We start from the raw sequence: 24,236 nt of genomic DNA, 5'->3' as shown, positions 1-24,236 counted from the left end.
TCCCGCGTAGCGAATGCCCCTGATTCAGGAACATCGCTACGCGGACTGCAGCCTAGGATATGACAGACATAAGCCTCCTTATGCCTTCATATCTCAGGCTGCATTCTTGCGTTGGCCGCTAGGGGGCGCGGCCATTGTGATCGGCGTATAGTATGCAAATTGCATACTACCACCGATTCACAAAAGTTGCGCGGGCCCTGCGCACGCAAGGTACGGAGTTTCCGTACGGCGACTTTAGCGCAAGGCTGCTCCTGCTATAGCAGGGGCAGCCAATGCTAAAGTATAGCCGCCCTTCCCGCTCGTGAAATTTAAATTTCACATCGTTTACGTAAGTGATTCGTGAATGGCGCTGGACGCCATTCACGTTCACTTCGAAGCAAATGACGTCCTTGCGACGTCATTTGCCGCAATGCACGTCGGGAAAGTTTCCCGACGGAGCATGCGCTGTTCGCTCGGCGCGGGAGCGCGCCTAATTTAAATGATTCCCGCCCCCGGCGGGATCATTTACATTAGGCGCCCTTACGCCGGGCTATTTAGCATATCGCCCGCGCAATTTACGGAGCTACTGCTCCGTGAATCGCGGGCATTTCAAAATATTTGCGTGGGCGCAGAGCAAAAATCGTTGCCCTTTGCCCACGCAAATATTGCACGGATCTACCTGAATCTGGCCCAATAGGTTAAACCGATGAGAATGGTCTGATGGATCGTTTTCATCAGTCCAAACCGATCGTGTGTAGGCCCCATAGGTTATTTAACCTTCGGTTAGAAAAAAGCAAACTTGCTTTAAAACTTAACCGATCGTTAGTATGCAAAACCATTGGTTAAAAACCCGTGCATGCTCAGAATCAAGTCGACGCATGCTTGGAAGCATTGAACTTCGTTTATTTCAGCACGTCGTTGTGTTTTAAGTCACCGCGTTCTGACTCGATCGATTATTTAACCTATGGTGTGTACGCGTGACGGACCAGTCGGTCAGCTTCATCGGTTAACCTAAGACAACTGTCCTTCAGACTGTTTTCATCGGATGGACTGATCGTGTGTACGAGGCTTTAGGCCCCTTTCACGCGATAGGCCCGCTCAGATCCGCCTGTCCATTTTTTTTAGGTGGATCCGAGTGGGCCACCCATTGACTTGTATGGGCAGGCGGATGTCAGTGGGGATGTGTCCGCTGACCCCTGCCTGCCATCCGATCCGATAAGATCCGCACAAAACAGACGTATGGCGTTCGCTATCTGTCCCGCTGATCTGATTAAAACGGACAGGCGGATCCGTTTTCTTCTGATCTCCCATAGAGGACAGCGGGGCTCTGACAGGTCCGCCCCTGCACAGTGAGCGGAGACTGACCTGTCATCTGCCTGCTCAGCGGGCATCAACGGAGCAATCTCCCACTGAGCTGGCGGAGTCCGCTGAGCGGATCCGTCCTGTGTAAAAGGGACCTTAGGCTGGGTTCACCCGGAGCTGATGCGTGGGACAGTCTCCGCTAGCTCAGCAGGGGATTGCTCCATTGATCCCTGTTGAGCAGGCGGATGACAGGTCTGTCTCTGCTCACTGTGCAGGGACGGACCTGTCAGAGCCCCGCTGCCCTCTATGGGGGATCGGATGAAAAAACAGACAGCCTGTCTGTTTTCATCCAATCCGATCCGATGGACGGATGGCAAACGTTTCGCCATCTTTCTGTCTTGAGGAGATCTTGTTGGATCAGATGGCAGGCGGGTGTCATCGGACACATCCCTGCTGACTGCCGCCGGCCCATACAAAAGTCAATGGATGGCCCGCTCAGATCCGCCTAAAAAAAGTAAAGGCGTATCAGAGCGTGAAAGGGGCATAAGGGTTATTTTGCCTTCGTTTGGATCACCTGTGGGTGGTTAACCATTGGACCTCTAGAAGATTTACCCCCCTTCATGACCAGGCCATTTTTTGCTATATGGCACTGCATTACTTTAACTGACAATTGCGCAGTCATGCAATGCTGTACACAAACAAAATGTATATCCTTTTTCCCCCCACAAATATAACTTTATTTTGGTGGTATTTGATCACCTCTGCGTTTTTTTTTTTTTTTGGGCTATAAACCAAAAAATCCTGACTATTTTGAAGAAAAAAAACAAAAAAACTATGGGGTAGATTCAGGTAGGGAGCGCGTATTTGGGTGCGGGCGTAACGTATCCTATTTACGCTACGCCTCCGCAACTTTGACAGGCAAGTGCAGTATTCACAAAGCAAAGTTGCGGCGGCGTAGCGTAAATAGACCGGCGTAAGCCCGCCCAATTCAAATGTGGAAGATGTGGGCGTGTTTTATGTTAATTTATTGTGACCCCACGTAAATGACGATTTTCCGAACGGCGCATGCGCCGTCCGTGAAAGTATCCCAGTGCGCATGCTCCAAATTAACCCGCAAAAAGCCAATGCTTTCGACGTGAACTTAAATGACGCACAGCCCTATTCGCGAACGACTTATGTAACCGACGGAAAATTTGACGCGGTCCCGACGTCCATACTTAACATTGGCTGCGCCTCATATAGCAGTGGTAGTAACTTTACGCCGGAAAAAGCCTTACGTAAATGGCGTATCTGTACTGCAACGGCCGGGCGTACATTCGTGAATAGGCGTATCTAGCTGATTTACATATTCTAGGCGTAAATCAGTGTACACGCCCCTAGCGGCCAGCGTAAATATGCAGTTAAGATACGACGGCGTAAGAGACTTACGTTGGTCGTATCTTAGACAAATTCTGGCGTATCTGATTCTTTGAATCAGGCGACAGGATACGATGCCTCACACTCAGAGATACGACGGCGTTTCTGGAGATACGCCGTCGTATCTCCTACCTGAATCTGGCCCTATATTTTTTATTTTCTGCTATGAAACATATCCAAACAGACAGTAAATCTCCCTAATATGGACACCGACAACAATAAAAATCCAACAGAAGCTGTAACCCTTACCCACTCCATCCAGAATGTAATGAAGCCAGAGATACTTCAGGCCTAAGCGCCCTCTCCAGTTAAAGGGGACATTTATTGATAAAAATGTATATGGTTCTCACCCCACAAAATGCTTCTACCTCCAACCATCATGAGCTCTGCACCCCACACAGTGTTATAGGAAATACATAGCACATGACACATAAATACATTGTCCTCAAAAACATGATTGAAAGGCTTGTGCTGACCAGCTTTTGTTTCAGACGGGTTTGTTACGTTTTTTTTTCCTTATTATTATGACAATTTACAACAACATATACAGAAAATAAAATAAACACCATACAAAACATATAAATACATCAAAACCATATAATACACTACCCCCCTCCTCGAGAGCACCCTCAACTTGTTTCCTTTGCTTCCCTTCCTTCCTCTCTTCCCCCCTTTCTCCCCCTCAAAGAGAGAAAAAAAAAGGGAGGGGGGATTAAAAGCTCCCTAATTCGTGATCCTTAATAACTCTTTAAATCCCGCCACTTTATGGCCCCATATCACACAAAAAAGAAAAAAAGGAAAGAAAGAGGGGCTTAATATCACCCTATAAAAAAAAAAAAAAAAAAAAAAAAAAGATTCCCCTAATATTTCTTTGTTTCGTGACTTGACATCTCTTTAAAACCCTGCTTTCCAATTCTTATGACCCCCCCCCCCCCCCTCCAGCCAAAATCTCTAAAGAGGGGCTGAAAGAGGAACAAATAAAATAAAAATAAACCCCACCCTCGTTATTCTTCATAAAGTGTTAACTAGTTTAATTAGTTTAATTGTTCTGCCTCTCTACTGTGCACGTTATCCGCAAAAAAAGTGTTGTGAAAAACTAAAAATAAATAAAGAAAAAAAAAGGGGGGGGGGGCCGAAATCCCTTCTCTCTTTCCATACACTTCAGACGGGTTTAGTATTTTCATTCAGGTCTATGGGAATGCAAAAAACACTTGAAATAGGTCAGAAGGAAGTCAACTGTATGGGTAAAACACTTGTCTATGAGCTCTAAATGATGTCAAATTGTGGACACATCAGGCCCAAAGCCTGCTGACACATTCTGTAAAGTGTTTAGTCAACACCTGGGCCTATACTCTTTATGAATAAGCCCAAGAATTGCATGAAATGCAGTAAAGTGGGAGGATCCAAACAGGTTTTTTTTTTTTTTTGACAATCAGCCTTTTTTCAACCTTTTTAATGTGGAGGAAACCTTAAAAATAACTTTCAGGTTTCAGGGTAGCCCTACTAAAAGGGACTACAGCTCAGGGTACATTGCCGTGATTAATGAGTGGAGATATAAAAATACAAGAAAGAATGTGTCTGACACCCTAGGCTGCTGTATATAACAAAATTATTTTCGGTAACAGTAATAAAACAAGCCAAATAATAAAACGACTAGAAGAGAAATGCTGGCAGTGAAAATTATAGCGGTCTGTGGAAAAACGCCCTCTTACTTTGGTGGTCAATGAAGTTCCCTCTACTGCTGGTCAGTGAATAACTCCCATTGATTGGTAGACATTGGTGAAAAGCACCCTTAGACTGGTGGTCAGTCGGAGAAGGACCCCCTTAGACTGGTGGTCAGTGGGAGAAGGACCCCCTTAGACTGGTGGTCAGTCGGAGAAGGACCCCCTTAGACTGGTGGTCAGTCGGAGAAGGACCCCCTTAGACTGGTGGTCAGTCGGAGAAGGACCCCCTTAGACTGGTGGTCAGTCGGAGAAGGACCCCCTTAGACTGGTGGTCAGTCGGAGAAGGACCCCCTTAGACTGGTGGTCAGTCGGAGAAGGACCCCCTTAGACTGGTGGTCAGTCGGAGAAGGACCCCCTTAGACTGGTGGTCAGTCGGGGAAGGACCCCCTAAGACTGGTGTATATTGGGGGAAGGACCCCCTAAGACTGGTGTTCATTGGGGGAAGGACCCCCTAAGACTGGTGTTCATTGGGGGAAGGACCCCCTAAGACTGGTGTTCATTGGGGGAAGGACCCCCTAAGACTGGTGTTCATTGGGGGAAGGACCCCCTAAGACTGGTGTTCATTGGGGGAAGGATCCCCCCTAGATTGGTGGCTATTGGAAGAGGGTGGTCAATGTTTGAAATTGTTCATCTCTCAATGGACCCACAGCCTACTCTGAAGGAACCCTAGGGTTCCACGAAACCCTGGTTGAGGAAAGCCGATCTAGATCAATAAAGTTTTTGAGGATGCTATATTTATGCAGTATATGGCTAATCTTTTCATATGATGGATAACGAGTTATTATAGCATCTCTTAATAGGATTTACATGTAAAAAAGGTCGGCGTGATGTAAATAAACTTATGAATATAAGCTACACCATACTTCAAGCCAAAACTTTGCCTCTAACAAAATTAAATATTTACTGCTTAATTTTTAATTTGTGTCTCCATGTTACGGAGTATCCAGTTCTATCTTTATGAAGCAGAGAAGGAAGTGATGGTCGGTTTACCTGGAGAAGCCGTTTGACGCACTCTATGTGGTTATGTTTCACAGACAAGTGTAGAGCGGTGTGACCTGGAAAACAATAGAAGTAGAATTATTGTGATAGAAGAATACAATACAATACATGATTTTAATGACAGCTCCGAACAACTACTGCAAGTTGTGGAAAAAGGGAGAGCCAAGAGTGTTTCTGTGCCTACATATGTGCCAAATCTGCCCGTGGGTTTAATCTCTACAGTTCTTTACACGATTTATACTTGTATGGCATGCAAAATGGCAATGGCAGTGTCACTATTTATATGGCATTTGCAACTAAGTTTTAACTAATATATTGTTTTTTTTTATTTATTTTTTTATCTGTTGATTAAAAAAAAAAAAAAAATTTGTATAACATTGTGTTACTTTTTTAAGGCTTACATGGGCATACACCGGTGTTTTGTACATCTCCATGCAGGCAGTCCCATTCATGTAAATTCGTTTGCTGTGGCTACACGGACACAGCCGCTGCCCCCAATCTTACATGTGTGGGTGCATGACCCCTAATGCAGGCGGCGTGTGTAAAGACCATGCACCCGCACCCCTACCGATGCCAAATTTGAACAGTGGCTGTGATCCTGCAGCCGCTGTGTCCATGGGCGTCCGCATAATAATGGGTCACCCATGCCCCGCTCCTTTTTGACAATGTCATGAAGGGGAGGGGCCTAGTTATTATCACATAAAGCGCAGGCATGTGCCCATCAAATGTGGCATGTGCAGTATGAATATATAGGGGGTGGATGGTATTAGTATATACAGGAAGGAAGGTGGGTGTATATATATAGCTGTATACAGGACAGATGATGTATATCTTCAGTCAGTGATGATGGAGGAAGCTCTCTATATACAGGAAGGAAGGTGGGTATATACAGCTACGGTCGATCCGCCCTATACGCTCACTATGCAAGGCGCTTAGGGCCCCGCAAAGCTGTGAAGGGCCCCCCAAATGACTAGAGGCCCCGCTGGCTGCATGGGAGAAGAGGTAAGAAGTCAGCACCCCCCACTTCTCAATTTAATGTAAGATGTAATTTCCGACAGCAGAACACCATATAATACAGGACAGAGGATGTATATCTGCAGTCCGTGATGATGGAGGAATACAGGAAGGAAGATATATAGCTGTATACAGGACAGATGATATGATCTTTCCTATACAGTATCTGGCACTCCCCTTCTCGCACAAACCCAGAGAGCCAGCACAGCTACAGATGAGAACGCGGCAGACCCTTGTCAATTCCAGGGGGGGCACATCAGGGGCGATCAAAGGGTTAAATGTGTTCCTAGGGAGTGCTTGCTAACTGTGTGGGGTAGGCGTTTTAACTGTGGGAAGGCATAGCTCCATGTTCCTGCTTACCATAAACACAGGATCTCGGTCTTCCTTACAAAGGCTGCTTTCATACTGCAGCCGCGGTTTTAGCGGCGCTTTACTATCATTTTAGTGCCGCATTTAATCCCCGTTGGCAGCCAAAGGAAGGGTACAAACCACCCGTGTTGCAGCGCATCTGAAGCGATTTTCAGGCGCTTTGGAAGCACTGCCCATTAATTCCAACAAGCAGGGGCAGTGTATGAGAGGTGTATACACTGCTCCTAAACCGACCCAAAGATGCTGCTTGCAGGACTTTTTTTTCCGTCCTACAAGTGCACCACCCCAGTGTGAAAGTACTCAGGCTTTCACACTGGGGAGGCGTGAGATGCGCTCCTCAGGCACTTTACAGGTGCAATTTATAGCACTAAAATGCCTGAAACTGCCTCAGTGTGAAAGGGGTCTAACAGAGTGGTGATCTGCTGTGTTTACATAGGCAGACCACCGTTCTGCCTGTCTCACAAACTGTCTGATTGGCTCCCACTGTCTCCAATTACAGCAGCAGTGGGTCACCGGTGGCGCGAGCCTGTGCCCCAGACCCAGAAGTGTCAGATCACATACTAAGTACGTGATCTGGCACAGAGCGGCCGCACTGCTGCAATGTGCGTGGGGCCGTCACCAAGCAGTTAAATGCAAAATGGTGCATTTTTGGTTCAACAGACATCAATGGAGATGCTGAAGAAAAGCATGTAATGCGTTTTTGTCACATTTTGAATTTTTTTGTCTCCCTAACAACAAATTGGCACAAAAAAAACAAAAAAACATAAAAACTCAAAATGAACCAAAAACGTGCGCGCAGAAAAGCTCTGCAGAAAGAGATTGAAAGCAAACTGCATAGATGTGAACCAGGCCTTGCAGTTACTGAGATGCCTAAATTATAAAGCCAGAGAATCTCGTAATCCGAATGTGTCAGTAGGGACCAGCCCAGATAATAGCCAATCCCCCAACATCTGCAAAACACAGCATGTCACCTTGTGGCACCACCATCATTCAGACATCTCAATCTCCAATAAAATGGGGGGGTGAGATAAGGTGAAGTGAGGGCCATACACTAGTAAAATGAAAAAGGAGACCTGATTTTATGTCTAGGTTTACAATTTAGAATTAAACAAATGGCATTTGTATGATATTTTATACTTTAAAATGCAGATAAAACCCCTGGAAAGCACCATTGGTACCATATGTAATGGATAATGTAAAAGCTCATAAACTGCAGGATAAGAAGTCCTTTGTAGGGAGCCCTGGGCCATAAACACTGACATTTCCCACCTGCCCGGTTCCTGGCTGCCCCAACACTCCGTATTCAAAGCCGTTATCGCTTAAAGTGATTGTAAATGCAGAAGTTTTTTTTATCCAAATGCATTCTCTGCCTTCTGTGTGCAGCAGCCCCCCTCACCCCCTCCCTAATACTTACCCAAGCCCTATCTAGATCCAGCGATGTTGCATGAGAGAGACTCGACTGCCCAGGACTCCCCTCCCCTCATTGTCGGAGACAGCAGAATGGCGCCATTGGCCCCCGCTGCTGTCAATCAAAGTCGGTAAGCCAATGAGGAGAGGGTGGGGTGGGGTGGGGCCGGACCGTGGCTCCATGTCTGAATGGACACAGGGAGCTGTGACTCAGCTCGGGTGCCCCCATAATAAGCTGCTGACTGTGGGGGCACTCGGCAAAAGGGAGGAGCCAGAAGCACCAAAGAGGGACCCGAGAAGAGTAAGATAGGGGTTGCAAATCCACTGCACAGAGCAGGCAAGTATGACATGTTTGTTATTTTTAACAAAAAAAAAACAAAAAAAAACACAAGACTTTAGTATCATTTTAAGCCGACCACTATTACTACTATTGACATAAACACACACACACACACACACCACAGGTTGAACTGGATGGACTGGTGTCTTTATTCACCTTTGTCAACTATGTAAAAGCAGAGAATATGGGTTTTACTGATTGCAGAACTATAGATCTCAGCACGGGGTGTGTTGGACCTCTGCAGAGAGATTACTGCTTCCACACAGAGAACAAGGGTCCTTCTCTACAGCATGCTAGCAGGGAAAATGAAATTTTTGTTACTGCTTTATAAAGAAAACAAATTGTAAGGGCTCATGCACACAAGTTTGGTGTGGTAGCACTGACAGCTGCTCCATTAGGGGCGCAGCCCCCCTAATTCAGGCGCCCGGCCACCGGACGTATGGATTTCAATGTTTTTAAGTACATGATTAGAGCCCGAGGCTCCAATTGGCTTAAAAAAAGGGTAGGCTCGGGACGCAGAGCACTGCGCCCTGAGCCCACCTACTTGTGTCACAATAGCAAATTAATATTCCTACCTAGAGAATATAGGAAACACACAGCTCCCTTTTCACTTTTTGGGTAACTCACTGACCTATGCGGGCCCTGAGCATCCGTGAGCTCTCATCTGCTGGTTTGCTGTGGTTTACCCCATTGGAACATCTGATGTGTTGCGGACATCTCCTTGGATAAAGGACCCTGGCTGGGTTATAGCCATAGGCTTGCTATAGTTTGCTTCTGGAAAGCCTTTATTTTATATGGCGGAGGTGCAATGTTCAGCCTGGTGTATATTGGATCACTTTGAATACTCTCCGGTGATTTGTGGACTGACATCTTTCAACTCAATTTATCACCTATGGACTTTTTCTTTATTTTTCTACCTACACTGTATATGCTATTCAGTTAGTTACTCGTGGAGTGACATCTATGTTGATTGATTTATTCATATTCCTATTGAACAATTCACTTTATATTAACCACATATATTGGTTCAACATATCACATGTTTTGGTATATTTCACATTCCATTTTTTTTTAGGTTCTTATAGCGCAGCTTTATTTTTGCAAATATTCGGTATTGTCTTCTTGCTTCTTCTCCCGGCCAATCAGGAAGCGGGTCTTGGCCTGAGAGAAGGAGAAGGAGACGCAGGAGGAAGCCGAAGCTGCCCATGACCTAGATGGGGTAAGTGCAGGGCTGGTGCGCGGATGGGTGAGCGACTCAGTGTTTGGTTTACTGAGCGAGGGGAAAATTGACTGAAGGACAGACCAACCGGGGGGGGAGGGGGGGGATGGGAGGGGATGGTGCTTATGGGGATGGCCTGAGTTTTGTTTGCCCAACACAAAATGGAGCACAAGCCACCACTGGGTTGTGGAGTGCAAAAACTGGGGTGCACAATTGCAGCATTCAATATACTGTCAGTAAGCTGACTAAATGAATGTCAGGTAGAATAAGAGGTGGCAGGATGCGGTTTGTATATAGGGCCATAGGCGTGCAGGGACGTATGCCTCATACACATTGGCCCGGATTCACAAAGGAGTTACGACGGCGTATCACCAGATACGCCGTCGTAACTCTGAGTGCGGGCCGTCGCAACTCGGCACCTGATTCATAGAATCAGATACGCCTCACAGTTGCCTAGATACAAGCGGCGTAAGTCTCTTACGCCGTCGTATCTTAGGATGCATATTTACGCTGGCCGCTAGGTGGCGCTTCCTTATATTTCCGCGTCGAATATGCCAATTAGCTAGCTACACCGATTCACGAACGTACGCGCGCCCGGCGTATCAAGATACGTCGTTTACGTAAGGCGTCGGACCGGTGTAAAGTTACCCCTCATAAAGCAGGGGTAAGTCATGTTAGGTATGGACGTCGGAAACATACGAACAGCGTCGTATTTTACGTCGTTTGGGTAAGTCTTCCGTGAATGGGGCTGGGCGTAGGTTACGTTCACGTCGACTAAGCATTGAGCGGGCGTAATTTACTTTGAAAATTCGACGTGATACTGAGCATGCGCGCGCATTCACCGATCGTAAAGCGCGTCATTTACGTGGGGTCACCAATCATTTACATACAACACGCCCCCTACCAGCCTACTTTGAATTACGCGGGCTTACGCCAACCAATTTACGCTACGCTGCCGTAACTTAGAGCGCAAGTCCTTTCTGAATATAGGACATGCCGCTCTGAGATACACTACGCCCGCCTAAAGATAGGCGCTTCTTTGAGAATCTGGGCCTATTTGCCTTTAGTAAATCCACCCCCTTGGCTCATATACAAGGCCTAACACCCAAAGTGACAGCAATTGTAATCACAGCCAATACAATAAATTTCTCCCTTATTTAAGCAGAGCTCGTTAAGTTGTACCTGATAGATCCTGAGCGGAGACATCCGCCCCGTGCGTCAACATAACCTTGAGGCAGTCTGCATTCCCTTTGGTAGCAGCGAGGTGGAAGCTGTAAAGAAAAGGCAGATTCATTTTACAATCTCGTTCAGTAGCTGAAGTCCATATCTGTCAATTCTTTCAGGAATTTTAAGTACAGAAACTCATGACACAAGAATTCCTTCATATAATCTTTTTCTGGCACGAAAACAAATGCACCAAGTTGCCCACTTAAACCACTTGTCTATGACGCCATGTTTATGTGCAAATTCATTTACACGGATATTACAAACGTTCTTTGAAGTTCTTTATTAATTGATCGGTTAGGAGTCCACTGAGGGAACTTACCATCTACAGACAGCCCATTGGGTACACGGCTCTTAAAACTCAATTTAAAAATGGCACTTAGAGGCGTTCTGAGCTCAGTACCCAACACGACCCAGAATGTGGTCTGTCCTGAACATAGCTTGCTTCCCTGGCAGGAACGTCACAGAGACAAGTAGGCATTGTACACATTTAAAGTGGTTTAAAGCTGGACAAGGCATATCCCTCTATAGCAGTGATGGCGAACCTTGGCACCCCAGATGTTTTGGGACTACATTTCCCATGATGCTCAACTACACTGCAGAGTGCATGAGCATCATGGTAAATGTGGTTACAAAATATCCGGGGTGCCAAGGTTCGCCATCACTGCTCTATAGTGTGTTATGACGGCTCCAAGGCTGGTTGAGGGTGGTGGGGTGGGATTTGGGGTGCCAGCAAATGACTGATGCCCCATACACACGTGCAGGATTTCTGACGGAAAAAGTTCCCATCGGAAATCCCGAGGGGAAAGCAGAGAACCTGCTCGGTCAGTCTGCGATGGAGCTTTGGTCGGGAAGCCTGGCCGTGTGTATGCTCCATCGCAGTTTTTCCCATAGGAAAACTGCCAAAAACTGCCGGGCAAAAGTCTGCAGTTTTTCCCAGTGGGAAAAAAGAGAGCTGGTTCTCTTTTTTTTGTCCGACGTTTTTTGGGCAGTTTTCCCATCAGAAAAACTGCGAGGAGCATACACACGGCCTGGATTCCCAGACAAAAGCTCTCCTCTCAGTTTTCCCGTCGGGAAAACCGGCCATGTGTACAAGGCTTGACAGTCTCAGAAGAGCAATTATCGTATTTATCGGCATATAACACGCACCTTCATTTTAAGAGGGAAGTTTCAGGGAAAAAAATTTACATTTTAAATAAAGAACATTGAAGCAAAATAAGGGTCAGGGCCCATCAATGCAGCTTGATCAATGCCCATCTGCAGCCTCAAAATTGCCCATCAATGCAGCTTAATCAATGCCCATCTGTATCCTCACAATTGCCCATCAATGCAGCTTGATTAATGCCTCCCCATTGCCATGAATGCAGCCTGATCAATGCCCATCTCAGGGAGGGGGGGCGGGATGAGCGCTGTCAGATTACATACAGCAAGAATCTCCTGTTTACTCGACGGCCTCTTTAATACAAAGTCCTGCCTCCTGGCCTGGCTTCTATTATAGACAGAACACTGGTCCAATGCTGGCCCAGGAGACGGGACTTCCTATTACAGAGGCCGCCGAGTAAACAGGAGTTTCTCGCTGTATGTAATCTGACGGCGCTCGTCCCGCCCCCTCCCCGTTCTCTCTGAGGCAGCCCAAACTGCAGTATCACCATATACCGAATTTATCAGCGTATATCGCGCACTTTTTTCCCCTTAAAATAAGGGGAAAATCGTGGGTGCGCGATATACGCCGATAGCCACTTCCCGCACTCAGTTTGAATTCCTGCGCCGACATATACCGAGTGCAGTACACTCAGGTACATTCGGCAAGGCTCGGCTTCGCTCGTGCTCACGCATAAACGTCACAGAGCGTGAGCGCGAGCAAAGCCGAGCCTTGCCGAATGTACCTGAGTGTACTGCACTCGGTATATGTCGGTGGAGGCGTTCGAACTGAGCGCGGGAAGCGGGGACTCGACTTGAGGCGCGCGCTGAAGAAGCCGGGAGGACACCACCGAGGCCGCAGACGGACGCCGGACCGGACGATGGACGCTGGGAAGACACCAAAACTGTAAGTAATAAAATCATATAACTTTTTTTTTTACAGGAATTTCGGGGCCAACTTTAGGGGTGCGCGGTATACGCGGGAGCGCGCTATACCGCGATAAATACGGTAAAACGCACACACTATTTGCAACCGATTTGAAGGGTGAAAAAGTGAGTGTCATACGCCAATAAATTCAGTATTTGTAAAAAAACTTTATTATTTTACTTCCACTTCACAATTATGTGTCACTTTGTGTTGGTCTATCACATAAAATCCCAATAACATTAATTGTTGGTTGTAACATGACAAAATGTGGAACATTTCAAGGGGTATGCACTTTATTATATTTATATGCGAATGTCACTATTTATTTGTGTTGATGTTTGCACATAGCGCTGCACTTTATTAGTAAAACTGAGACAGACAGGGCTGGAGCACAGCGATCACAGCAAGAATTTTCTGTTTGCTAGAAAATCTACTAGTGTATGGCCAGCGTTATGCTCTTGACTTAACAGTGTCTATCGGGGACATCCATTATTTCTGTTCCATTCACAAATCAGATATGCGCTCTTCTGGCAAAGCATGAGAAGTGTGCTGTCTAAAATCTCAGCGACAGGAAATGTGCAGACAATGAACAAACAGTTGGCTGTAGTTTGGTTACAGCCACTTACACAGTTTTCCCTCGCCTCTTCAGATGAAGGAATTTGTGGTTTGCACTGTGGTTTTCGAGGGCTTATCATGTGCTTGAGAGACCTCCAAGAAGAAGTGCTAAGATAGATGTCAGAGGACAAAGGGTTTCGGTGTTTGAAAAGCTTTTTAAAATGAAGAGTGTTTCCGGTTGCCCTACACATCTAGTCAGCTTCTAATCTTAAGCCTCATTCACACGATTGGACTTCCATCAGACTTTTTCGTGGATTTTGGTCCAAAGGGCGTTGGCCGTGAACTTGTTCTGCATACACACGGCAGGACATTTTCAGCCAACATTCACCAAATCACGTGGTTTTTCAGCTCTTTACCGCCAACCTTTGGGCAACTTCTGCTATTGTTGTCTGATGTTTAGCATTGGTTCTGAGCATGCGTGTTTGTACTTTGGATTTTAGTCCGATAGACTTGTGTACACACGATCAGATTATCCTCTATTTGTTGTTGAAAAAGTTTTAGAGCATGCACAGCGAACATTTGTCCGTTGAAAAACCAACAATTGTCCGATGGAGCATACAGACGGTCGCATTGTCTGATAAACACGTCCATCGGGACCCTTTTTGTCGAAAAGTCTGATCGTGTGTATGGGCCTTTAGAAAAAGAAAATTGGAGCTGGAAAGTTTGACTTTATCTGCACGCAAAATAGTCCTATAAAGTCCAACTTTCTAGCTCCAATTTTCTTCTTCTAAACATCATTGGGACGTTGGCGCACTACTACTTGTGTATCCACAGTCACCCTGTGAGGATACATCTTGAATCTGCCACTTTGTCAGTTTCTAATCTTAATTTTAAGAAGTTTTTGGGAAAAAATTAGCTGCCGTGACTTTACCTTATGCCGTTGATATGGCAATTTTCTAGGAGTTTTACCAAATTTTAGATTAATACTAGGGCTGTTACAGATTAAAATTTTCGTGTTCGATTAATCGATTTTTTTTAAATCGATTAATCGGCTAATTTCGATTAATTAAAACGCACATACATTTTTGGGATCACCACCATATATAGTCCCCATTGTAATATCCACAATAATCTCCCCCACTGTAATATCCACAGACATCTCCCCCACTGTAATATCCACAGACATCTCCCCCACTGTAATATCCACAGACATCTCCCCACTGTAATATCCACAGACATCTCCCCCACTGTAATATCCATAGACATCTCCCCACTGTAATATCCACAGACATCTCCCCCACTGTAATATCCATAGACATCTCCCCACTGTAATATCCACAGACATCTCCCCACTGTAATATCCACAGACATCTCCACACTAATATCCACAGACATCTCCCCCACTGTAATATCCACAGACATCTCCCCACACTGCAATATCCACAGACATATCCCCACTGTAATATCCACAGACATCTCCCCCACTGTAATATCCACAGACATCTCCCCACTGTAATATCCATAGACATCTCCCCCACTGTAATATCCACAGACATCTCCCCACACTGTAATATCCACAGACATCTCCCCCACTGTAATATCCACAGACATCTCCCCACTGTAATATCCACAGACATCTCCCCCACTGTAATATCCAGACATCTCCCCCACTGTAATATCCACAGACATCTCCCCCACTGTAATATCCACAGACATCTCCCCCACTGTAATATGGTCCACATCTCCCCCACTGTATAGGAAGATTAGTGCTTGCTTAGTCTTACCAGAAGGGTGATGTCAGCGTGCCGCTCTAGGCTCACCTAGGCCGCTGCCGGGTTTCCCAAGATGGCCACCACTCTGGGAGCTAGGCCGAAGCCACGGCCTTTCCTATGGCCGAGGCAGCAGCGGAGCTCCGCAGATCACCTGGTGTGCCGATCCGCATATGGTGACCAGTTCGGATCACGGCTCATTTACGACCCCATTGCACCACTAGTACCGTTCAAAAGAATTTTGATCGATCAAAAAAATTAATGATTAATCAAGGAATAAATCTTTAATTTCCACAGCCCTAATTAATACCACGAAAAAACTGATTGTGTCATGCCAACCATTAATGTTGTGTCAACCAACCATTGTAGATGTTAGGATGTTGGTTGGTTGTCCGTATGCACCTGACATTTGTTTGGCCCTTCAGAATGTTCCTAACCATGTGTAAAGCCTACATAATAATAATAGTAATAATAATAAATAATAATTTGGAGGCTTAGTAGCACCAGGTTGGCTGCACGATGAAGAAAGCAGAGTATGAACTAAAATTGCTGAGGGAAGGAGGAGAAGAAAAGAATAAGGGCACTAAACCGTTTCCCGGACAAGTAGGTGTTGAAATACTTTCACACCGATTGGCTTAGCTGTACCCTAATCTGTATCAATGCATGGCTTCTTTACCTAATGATAGGTCTACATTTCAAGCCCATTAATTCCCAGTATTACATTCCTGGTAATCTGGCCTATCCAGATACAGCGGCTCTCCTGCATCGACAGCCGTGTTATTGTAATTCATCGACCAAATGCCACGCATTCCACCCTAGCATGTCGTAAATTTATCCGAAAGAATAATAACAACAAAGGCTCCATTGTCCATTAATAAAACTCATTTACGATAAAGGTGAGGCATAGTCCTGAGCGATTGGTATTGCTAGCAATAAACACTTTAAAGGAAACCTAATTAAGCAAAATAAAAAAAAACTCAGGCCTTGCGTTTTACCGTGCACTTTGGAACACGCTAAAATGTGTCATCAAAGTCAATGGTATAGAAAGAGCCTGTTCACATCTGTGGGTTGCATTTTTTTTTAAATACCTCAGGCTAAATTCAGGTAGGGGCGCGCATTGTTACGGCGGCGCAGCGTATCGTATTTACGATACGCCACCGTAAGTTAGAGAGGCCAGTGCCGTATTCACAAAGCACTTGCCTCCTAATTTACGGCGGCGTAGCCTAAATGGGGCCAGCGTAATTGCGCGTAATTCAAATGAGGATGAGGGGGCGTGTTTTATGTTAATTCTTGGTGACCCGACGTGATTGACGTTTTTCCCCGAACGGCGCATGCGCCGTCCGTGGAATTTCCCAGTGTAGTACGCCGCAATGACGTCATTGGTTTCGACGTGAACGTAAATTACGTCCAGCCCTATTCGCGAACGACTTACGTAAACGACGTAAAAAATTCAAAATTTGACGCGGGGACGACGTCCATACTTAACATCGCGTGCGCCTCATAAGAGCAGGAGCAACACGAAAAAGCCTGACGTAAAAAAATAGCGCCGGGCGTACGTAAATTTGTGAATCAGCGTATCTAGGTCATTTGCATATTCTACACCGAAAACTACGGAAGCGCCAGCTAGCGGCCAGCGTAAATATGCACCCTAAGATACGACGGTGTAAGAGACTTACGCCAGTCGGATCTTGGGCTAATGTCGGCGTATCTTGCTTTCTGAATACAGAAAAAAGATACGCCGGCGCAGCTTTGAATTTACGCGGCGTATCTATAGATACGCCGGCGTAAATCAATGCTGTATCTAGCCCCTCATGTTTATTTTTAGGCCCATAGAAGTCAATGGTAACACCTGAGAAGGCATGTATGATGCGTTTTGCATGCGTTCTCAATAGGAATGCAAAATACCTTTTTTTATGAGCGAGTACAAGTACCGATGCTCCCCTCCCCCCGCCCCCCCAAGTACTCGCCAATACCTATTTTTTTGTGTGTGGTGTGGTGCGATTTGAGCCCATACAAAATGAATGGGCTGAAATCGCGTTGCAAAGAATCGCATTTGGTTTGAACAGAAATGCGGTACGATTCCTGTCCCAATCACAGACAGATTCCCACACCGCTCCTATGTGATCCCAGGATGAAGTCACTATGACAAACTTGGGCTCACACAGGGACCATGCAGGAAACTGCCTGTGATTGGGATAGGAATCGCACCGCGTTCAAATCACATGCGGTTCTTTGCAGTGCGATTTGAGCCTATTCATTTTGTATGGGCTCATATCGCACCAAACAGCACCAAAAAGGTATCGGTTTTAGGGATCAAAGCAATTGCACCAGTGTCGGCCCTCCCATATGGGACGAAAGGACGCCGCCCCCCTAAGCGTTGATCTGCTAAATATACCATAGAAAGTGTTTTGTTATACCTATTTATCCAGCCAGAAATCTTGTGAACTGATCACTTTTGTGCATTGTTCTCTGCTATCTTTGTGGACCACAAAACACCTCCCACTGTTATAGAGGAGAGAGGGAGGCGCTATGTAGTCCTAACACACTCCCTGTGCTAGGGTGACAACACTGCTCAGTACGGTTGTCACTCTAGGACAGGAGGTGATAACCAGGTAAAAATGAAAAAAAATAAATAAATAAGCAAAAACCAATCCCGCCACCACATCTAAGGAGACCTGTAAGCTGTATTACTATCTGCTTTTTGTTCTTGGGTTTAGATACGATATAGGGGGGGTTGTAAAGGTTCATGTTTTTTCACCTTAGACATCCTATGCATTAAAGGGGTTGTAAAGGTACAATGTTTTTTTCCTAAATAGCTTCCTTTACCTCAGTGCAGTCCTCCTTCACTTACCTCATCCTTCTATTTTGCTTTTAAATGTCCTTATTTCTTCTGAGAAATCCTCACTTCCTGTTCTTCTGTCTGTATCTCACCACAGTAATGCAAGGCTTTCTCCCTGGTGTGGAGTGTCATGCTCGCCCCCTCCCTTGGGCTACAGGAGAGTCACTCCCCCAGTCAGTCCCCTCCCCCTACAGTTAGAACACACCCAGGATACACATTTAACCCCTTCCCGCCCCCTAGTGGTTAACCCCTTCCCTGCCAGTCACATTTATACAGTAATCAATGCATATTTATAGCACTGTTCACTGTATAAATGTGAATGGTCCCAAAAATGTGTCAAAAGTGTCCGCCATAATGTCGCAATCCCGAAAAGAAAAGCAGATCGCCGCCATTCCTAGTAAAAAAAAAAAAAAAAAAAAAAAAAAAAATAATCATTATGTCCCCCATTTTGCAGGCAATATAACTTTTGCGCAAACCAGGTTATTGCGATTTTTTTTTTTACCAAAAATATGTAGAATACGTATCGGCCTAAACTGAGAAAAAAAAAGTATATTTTTAAAAAAAATGGGATATTTATTATAGCAAAAAGTTAAAAATATTGTTTTTTTTTCAAAATTGACGCTCTTTTTTTGTTTATAGCCCAAAAAATAAAAACCACACAGGCGATCAAATACCACCAAAAAAAAGCTCTATTTGTGGGGAAAAAAAGGACGTCAATTTTGTTTGGGAGCCACGTCGCACGACCGCGCAATTGTCAGTTAAAGCGACGCAGTGCCGGAAGCTAAAATCTCGTCTGGGCAGGAAGGGGGTATATGTGCCCAGTAGGCAAGTGGTTAAGGTGAAAAAACATCCGACGATTAGCGCCCCCCCCCCCCCCCGTTTACTTACCTGAGCCCTCGAAAGTCCCGCGTCGTGAACACGCTGGCTTCTTCGGGTCTCTTCTCAGCTCATTCATTGGATGATTGATAGCAGCACAGCCATTGGCTCCCGCTGCTGTCAATCAAATCAATGACGCAGCGCTCCTGGGGGCGGGGCCGAGTGATACAGTCAGCGCCTCTAACCGCCGACCATCACAGGATCGCGCCCGCAAGCTAACCCCCTTGGAAGAGCGCTTCCCAGAATGGGGGTTAGCTGATGCGGGGAGGAGCCGAGACAGCCGCCAAGGGACCCCTGAAGACCAGGATCGGGGCCACTCTGTGCAAAACGAGCCGCACAGTGGAGCCAAGTATAACATTTGCTATTTTATTTTATTTTTTTAAAAGGAACCTTTACAACCACTTTAACTGTAGTATGCAATGTTTCAGTGAACAGAAGAAGTGTGTCCCGCAATGATCGGTTTTAGCCTGGAGTGAAATTCTTGTTTCTACACTTCCAAAGAACACTTGAGAGATGTAACGACATTTATAGAAGCCTCCTCTGCATAGCTCTTCCCTTGTACTCTGCTCAATGCTCTAGTAGTGCTAAAGTGTTACTTCCATTCTTCTGGCTCCAATCCCATAGACACTGAAGATGTGTCAGTCATCATCCTGTCTAATGACTCATAGTACCAAGGCGGACATCTTGGGCCGGATTCAGAAAGGAGATACGGCGGCGTACCTCCAGATACGCCGCTGTAATTTAAAATGTGCGCCGTCGCATCTTTACGCCGATTCACAAAGCTAGATACGCCTGAAAACATGGCTTCAGCCGACCGACGCAACTTGCCTACGCCGGCGTATCGTGGTCGCATAGTTACGCTGGACGCATTCGGCGTTCCCATTAAAAAAATATGCAAATGAGTAAGATACGACGATTCACGAACGTAGTTGCGCCCGGCGTATCAATATATGTTGTTTACGTAAGGCGTCTGACCGGCGTAAAGTTACCCCTGCTTTATGAGGCGTAGCCAATGTTAAGTATGGACGTCGGAACAGCGTATAATTTTACACGTTTTACGTAGTTTGCGTAAGTCGTCCGTGAATGGGGCTGTGCGTAGGTTACGTTCACGTCGACTAAGCATTGAGCGGGCGTAATTTACGGAGACAATTCGACGTGATACTGAGCATGTGCGCGCATGCGCCGTTCGTTAACCACTTAAGCCTGTTTTTCAGATTCAGAGTTTACAAGACTAAAACTGTTTTTTTTGCTAGAAAATTGCTTAAAACCCCCAAAAATTATATATATATTTTTTTCTAACACCCTAGAGAATAAAATTACGGTCATCGCAATACTTTTTGTCACACCGTATTTGCGCAGCGGTCTTACAAGCACACTTTTTTTGGAAAAAAATCACTTTTTTGAATTAAAAAATAAGACAACAATAAATTTGGCCAAATTTTTTTATATATTGTGAAAGATAATGTTACGCTGAGTAAAATGATACCCAACATGTCACACTTTAAAATTGCGCCCGCTCGTGGCATGGCGTCAAACTTTTACCCATAAAAATCTCGATAGGCGACGTTTAAAAAATTCTATAGGTTGCATTTTTTGAGTTACAGAGTAGGTCTAGGGCTAGAATTATTGCTCTCGCTCTAACGATCGCGGCGATACCTCACTTGTGTGGTTTGAACACCGTTTTCATATGCGGGCGCTATTTGCGTATGCGTTCGCTTCTGCGTGCGAGCTCGTCGGGACGGGGCGCTTTAAAACATTTTATTTTTGTTTTATTTATTTTTATTGATTTTATAATTTTTTACACTGAAATAAAAATAAAATAAAAAATGTATCACTTTTATTCCTATTACAAGGAATGTAAACATCCCTTGTAATAGAAAAAAGCATGACAGGTCCTCTTAAATATGAGATCTGGGGTCAAAAAGACCTCAGATCTTATATTTAGACTTCAATGCAAAAAAAGAAAAAAAAAATGAAAATTTTGTCATTGAAAAAAATTACAACAAAAAAATTGTCTCTTTAAGACGCTGGGCGGGACTGACGTTTCAACGTCACTTCCGCCCAGCAAAGCTATGAGGACGGGTGGGGGCCATCTTGCCCTCACTCGAGTCCTCACTGATCAGGCAGCAGCACCCGATCTCCTCCGCGGCTACGGTAAGCAGCGGAGGGCGCGGGAGAGCGGCGGAAGGGGGGGCCCTCTCCCGCCACCGATAACGGCGATCTAGCGGCGAATCCGCCGCGGAGACCGCCGTTATCGTTTACATGCCCGCCCACTGAAGAGATGGATACCTTGGTTGTGGCAGCAGCTGCTGCCGTTACCGAGATATCCATCTTTAAAAAGAGGACGTATATATACAGTGGGCGGGCGTTAACCGGTTAAGCGCTTCATTTACGTGGGGTCACGAGTCATTAACATACAACACGCCCACTACCAGCCTAGTTTGAATTAGGCGGGCTTACGCCGGCCCATTTACACTACGCCGCCGTAACTTAGAGCGCAAGTTCTTTGCGAATACGGGACCTGCCGCTCTAAGTTACGGCGGCGTAGTGTATCTGAGATACGCTACGCCCGCCTAAAGATAGGCATTTCTTTCTGAATCCGGCCCCTTGTCTATAGTCCTATCGCGCACATTCCTGGAAACAAGGCTCATCAGTAATGGGTGCTGCAGCGATTACCAGCTGGATACCGGAAACACCAAGTCAACGTCACATTGAGTAGGTGGAGATCTGACACCACATATCAGACGTGACTCCATGGAAGCCTCTAGAGCTGGCTGTACACTGGTAGAATCTGGTTGGAAAGTCCTAGTTTTAAGAACATTCCTTCGACTTTCTAATTGTCAGTGGGGTCAAATCGACATCCGTTTTGTACTGCAGTGACAGAAAAGTTTAAAGAAACAGGATGGAAATATTTTTTTCCCCTCGAAAGAGCGAATCTCTAATGCCGCGTACACACGATCATTTTTCAGCATGAAAGAAAACGTTTTTCAGCATGTCTAAAAAACGACGTTTTCCCAACTTCATCATTAAAACGACGTTGCCTACACACCATCGTTTTAAAAAAAATGCTCTAGCAAAGCGCGGTGACGTACAACACGTACGACGGCACTATAAAGGGGAAGTTTCATTCGCCTTTGGGCTGCTTTAGCTGATTCCGTGTTAGTAAAAGACGATTCGCGCTTTTTTGTCTGTTACAGCGTGATGAATGTGCTTACTCCATTATGAACGCTAGTTTTACCATAACGAGCGCTCTCGTCTCAGAACTTGCTTCTGAGCATGCGCAGGTTTTTTTCACCGTTTTAGCCCACACACGATCAATTTAAATTAAGTTTTTTAAAAAACACGTTTTTTTTCACGCTGAAAAATAATCGTGTGTACGCAGCATCAGGCCCATTTCACGCTTGTGGACAGTATGTCCGTATTTCACCCATGCGTTTTCGGATGTAATACGGACATACACGTATCCCTAAGGGATTGCGGATGTCAGAGGATGAGCCTTGTTACGACTTTTACTTCCTCTAGATCAGGGGTCTCCAAACTGCGGCCCGAGGGCCAGATGTGGCCCTTTGCCAGCTTCTATCCGGCCCTTGGGACACTATTCCTTCCACTGATAGGAGACACTATTCCTCCAACTGACAGCAACAATGGGGCACTCTTTATCCCAATGATGGGATACTATTCCTCCTATTAATAGGGGCACTACCCCTCCTATTGACCACCAATCCTAAAGGCCATATTTATTCTCAATGCTGGCCACAATCTGGCCTTCCTAAAGTCTAAAGGACAATAAACTGGCCCTTTGTTTAAAAAGTTTGGAGACCCCTGCTCTAGATAGTAAAGTCTCATCGCTGTCCGCTATGCTCCGATTCTGCAGACGGAGGATCGTCAGTGGATCGGATGAACATGGGCAGACGGTCTGTGTTCATCCGATCCCTTCCATAGAGGAGAGCGGAGATCTGACAGGGCGGTCCCTGCACACTCTCATCTGCCGGTGTCCTATCATTCTGGGTCCCCTATCGCATGCGCAGTCTGACATCACGTAAATCTCCAAGACTGAACATCTGTTCCGTCAGCTGTAGTTTGACCATGCGCAGTTAGGACGCTCGCTCCCGATGCTTATCGACGGTGCTCGCTCTATCAGATGGGGAACCCATCTCGATTGAACAGCGCTGACCGCGCTCACAGCAATACAGCATGGGGCTGGTGTATTATTGAGCAGTGATTTTTTTACAGGTTGGACATCTCGATAGAACAGCAATACAGCAAGGGGCGGATGGTTTTTATAAAGGGGCTGGTGTATTATTGAGCAGTGATTTTTTACAGGTTGGACATCTCGATAGAACAGCAATACAGCAAGGGGCAGATGGTTTTTATGAGGGGGCGGGGTATATTTTTGAGCAGTGATTTTTTTAACCATCTGCCCCTTGCTGTATTGCTGTGAGCACAGCCAGCGCTGTTCTATCGAGATGGGTCCCCCATCTGATACAGCGACCGTCGTGGACAAGCATCGGGAGCGAGCGGCCTGTTAACTGTGAATGCTCCAAGAACAGCTGACGGAACAGATGTTAAGTCTCGGCAGTGCCAATCCTGACCTCCCTGGGGCCCTAAGCAAAATGACATGTCACATTAAAGTTGAGAAGCGGGGGGCGCTGCCGACAGTGACATGTCACAATAAAGATTAAAGTTGGGAAGCGGGGGGAAGGGGGTGTTCTGCTGTCAGAAATTGCATCTTGTAGGGGCCGAAAATTACTTCTCACCAGGCGGGGCCTATAGTAATTTGAGGGGCCCTAAGCGGCTTGTATAGTGAGCCTATGGGGCGGATCGGTCCTGAGTCTCGGACATTTCTGTGATCTCCAATTGCGCATGCGCAGTTCAACCCATACTGTTAGAACACCGGCTCAGCGGGGCTCAACAGAGCGATCCCAGCTGAGCAAGCGGGTGTTAAATGAACAGATCCTCACGGGATCCATACGTGTGAAAGGGCCCTAACAGTAGTGTTTTTTGTTTGGGAAGGTCCATTCACTCCAAAAGTGAATGTTAAAAGCAAATGTTTTTTGAAGAACTTTTGAATGACATTAAACGACCGACCACCCACTGTATATATACGTCGGCATTTTGAAGATGGATATCTCAGTA

General features: G+C 45.8%; 1 protein-coding gene across 2 annotated transcripts in view; it reads right to left on the bottom strand.

Moving 5' to 3' along the window:
• Positions 1 to 24,236, bottom strand: part of RAI14 (retinoic acid induced 14) — a 264,682-nt gene that overhangs the window by 83,657 nt on the left and 156,789 nt on the right. For both annotated transcript variants that reach the window (XM_040338172.1, XM_040338181.1), the window contains exons 4-5: positions 10,952 to 11,040; positions 5,412 to 5,476 (exon numbers count right to left, since the gene is read on the bottom strand). In XM_040338172.1, the coding sequence (XP_040194106.1) occupies positions 5,412 to 5,476; positions 10,952 to 11,040 (154 nt within the window). The remainder of the gene's footprint in view (positions 1 to 5,411; positions 5,477 to 10,951; positions 11,041 to 24,236) is intronic.

This window comes from Rana temporaria, chromosome 1 (assembly GCF_905171775.1).
Source record: "Rana temporaria chromosome 1, aRanTem1.1, whole genome shotgun sequence".
NCBI classification, from domain to species: domain Eukaryota; kingdom Metazoa; phylum Chordata; class Amphibia; order Anura; family Ranidae; genus Rana; species Rana temporaria.
The sequence above is the reverse complement of the archived record's forward strand: the minus strand, read 5'-3'. Positions and strand labels throughout refer to the sequence as shown.